We start from the raw sequence: 1,518 nt of genomic DNA, 5'->3' as shown, positions 1-1,518 counted from the left end.
GGGAAGGGAAGGGAAGGGAAGGGAAGGGAAGGGAAGGGAAGGGAAGGGAAGGGAAGGGAAGGGAAGGGAAGGGAAGGGAAGTGGGACTGACCTCAAAGCTGAAAGCTGGGTTATCTGTGCCCTTCTTAAGACTGTCCAGGGTTATCTGGTTTCCTTCCATCTCCAGAAGCTTCTTTGCTTCAGTGTATTAGAGGAACGGCACTGGGAGGGCTTGGTGCTGGCTGGGAAGAGAAAGATAGGATCAGCTCTGGGAAACTCAAACAAACTCTTCTTTTCAGTTTTGGATCTCTGAGAGGACAATGCCCCTTGCAGTCAGTTTTCAAAGCAGGTCCTGCCCSTGCATTTCAAGGGACTGTCCTATGGGGTCCTCAGGCCATGGTGGTGGTGTGTGTTCTCCTGTAACTTTGGAGAAATCTTTACTCTTCCGTGCTTCCAAAGAATTACAGGAAAAGACTATAAGCAGCAGGGAGTGCTGGTGCTCCTCATCCAAGTTGATGGCAGTGTCCACCAGCCTCTGTGAGCCCCTTTGCTAGAGGGATTTTTTCATAAATATCCTTCCTCATTGAAAACCTTGGTGAAACCAAGTAAGATGAGGAAGAAGGTCCTTTCATATTGATAATTAGCACAGTGCAGGAGCAAGGGGTAGGAAGGAATGGTAGTTTGCATAGGAACTGGTCCTAAAGGACTGGGAGAACTGGTCTAGCAAACCCAGAAGAGCCAGATGTGCCAGTGCAGGAACCCTTGGAGCATCATCCCATTTGGACACCCTCCCGGTTCCTCTACCTGGAGAAGGATGAGGGGAGAGCAGAGAGTCACAGGCAAGGCAGCGTTTGACTGTAGAAGTGCTTCTGTGTGAGGACAGAGGCAGTAAGAGGTCGCCTTTGCTTTGAGGAGAATTGTAGAGGTCTGTGTGGAGGAGAAGGAGATTACAAGGTCATTGCCAGTTTCTCGCAGTGTCCACTGAAGGGAGAGACACAGCCCCAAATGAAACAGGTGAAGGTCAGGAGTTTTGGAGAACATCCCCCTCACTGCTGCAGGCTGGCCCCCACGTGTCCCTGGGTTCATGGCTCCTCAGCAGCAGGACAGGACCCAGGGCCATGGTGGGAACCCAGGACCTCAGACCCCCATCCAGGGCCTCCAACATCGCTGGTGCTCCTGGTGCTCAGAGATGTCTCCCCAGGAYCCTGGCAGAGATTAGGAAGACTCACCACTCCAAATCCACCACCACTTCAAGGACCCATCTGGTCTCAGTCACTCCTCCAGGATTCTGGGAGTTCCAGGACYACTCAGGGTTCCCTGGCTGTGTCCCTGACCCAGGCTTGGTGCCTCCCAGCACTCCTGGGCTGATTCCACCTCATCCTCCCACCAGCCCCAAAACCTCTAGTTTTGGTGCAGCCTCGTCGGCGGCTTTCCCCTCAGGCAGCACATGGACAAGCAGATAATGAGGGAGGGAAYGGAGGGGTGCCCCCAGAGCCCCTCGTGTAGCAGCACTCTGCACACTCCTGTCCCGTGTCTTCC

General features: G+C 53.7%; 1 protein-coding gene across 1 annotated transcript in view; it reads right to left on the bottom strand.

Moving 5' to 3' along the window:
• The window catches only part of LOC130582047 (sodium/nucleoside cotransporter 1-like), a 9,244-nt gene extending 8,343 nt beyond the window's left edge, over positions 1–901 (bottom strand). Inside the window, exons 1-2 of the mRNA XM_057380530.1 lie at positions 784–901; positions 92–221 (exon numbers count right to left, since the gene is read on the bottom strand). Of these exons, the coding sequence (XP_057236513.1) occupies positions 92–160 (69 nt within the window). The 5' untranslated portion in view covers positions 161–221; positions 784–901. The remainder of the gene's footprint in view (positions 1–91; positions 222–783) is intronic.
• Between the last annotated feature and the right edge of the window lie 617 nt (positions 902–1,518).

This window comes from Malurus melanocephalus, unplaced genomic scaffold (genome assembly GCF_030028575.1).
Source record: "Malurus melanocephalus ecotype Western Australia unplaced genomic scaffold, MMel_1.1 scaffold_457, whole genome shotgun sequence".
NCBI classification, from domain to species: Eukaryota; Metazoa; Chordata; class Aves; order Passeriformes; family Maluridae; genus Malurus; species Malurus melanocephalus.
This window is presented reverse-complemented; position numbering and strand designations above follow the sequence as displayed.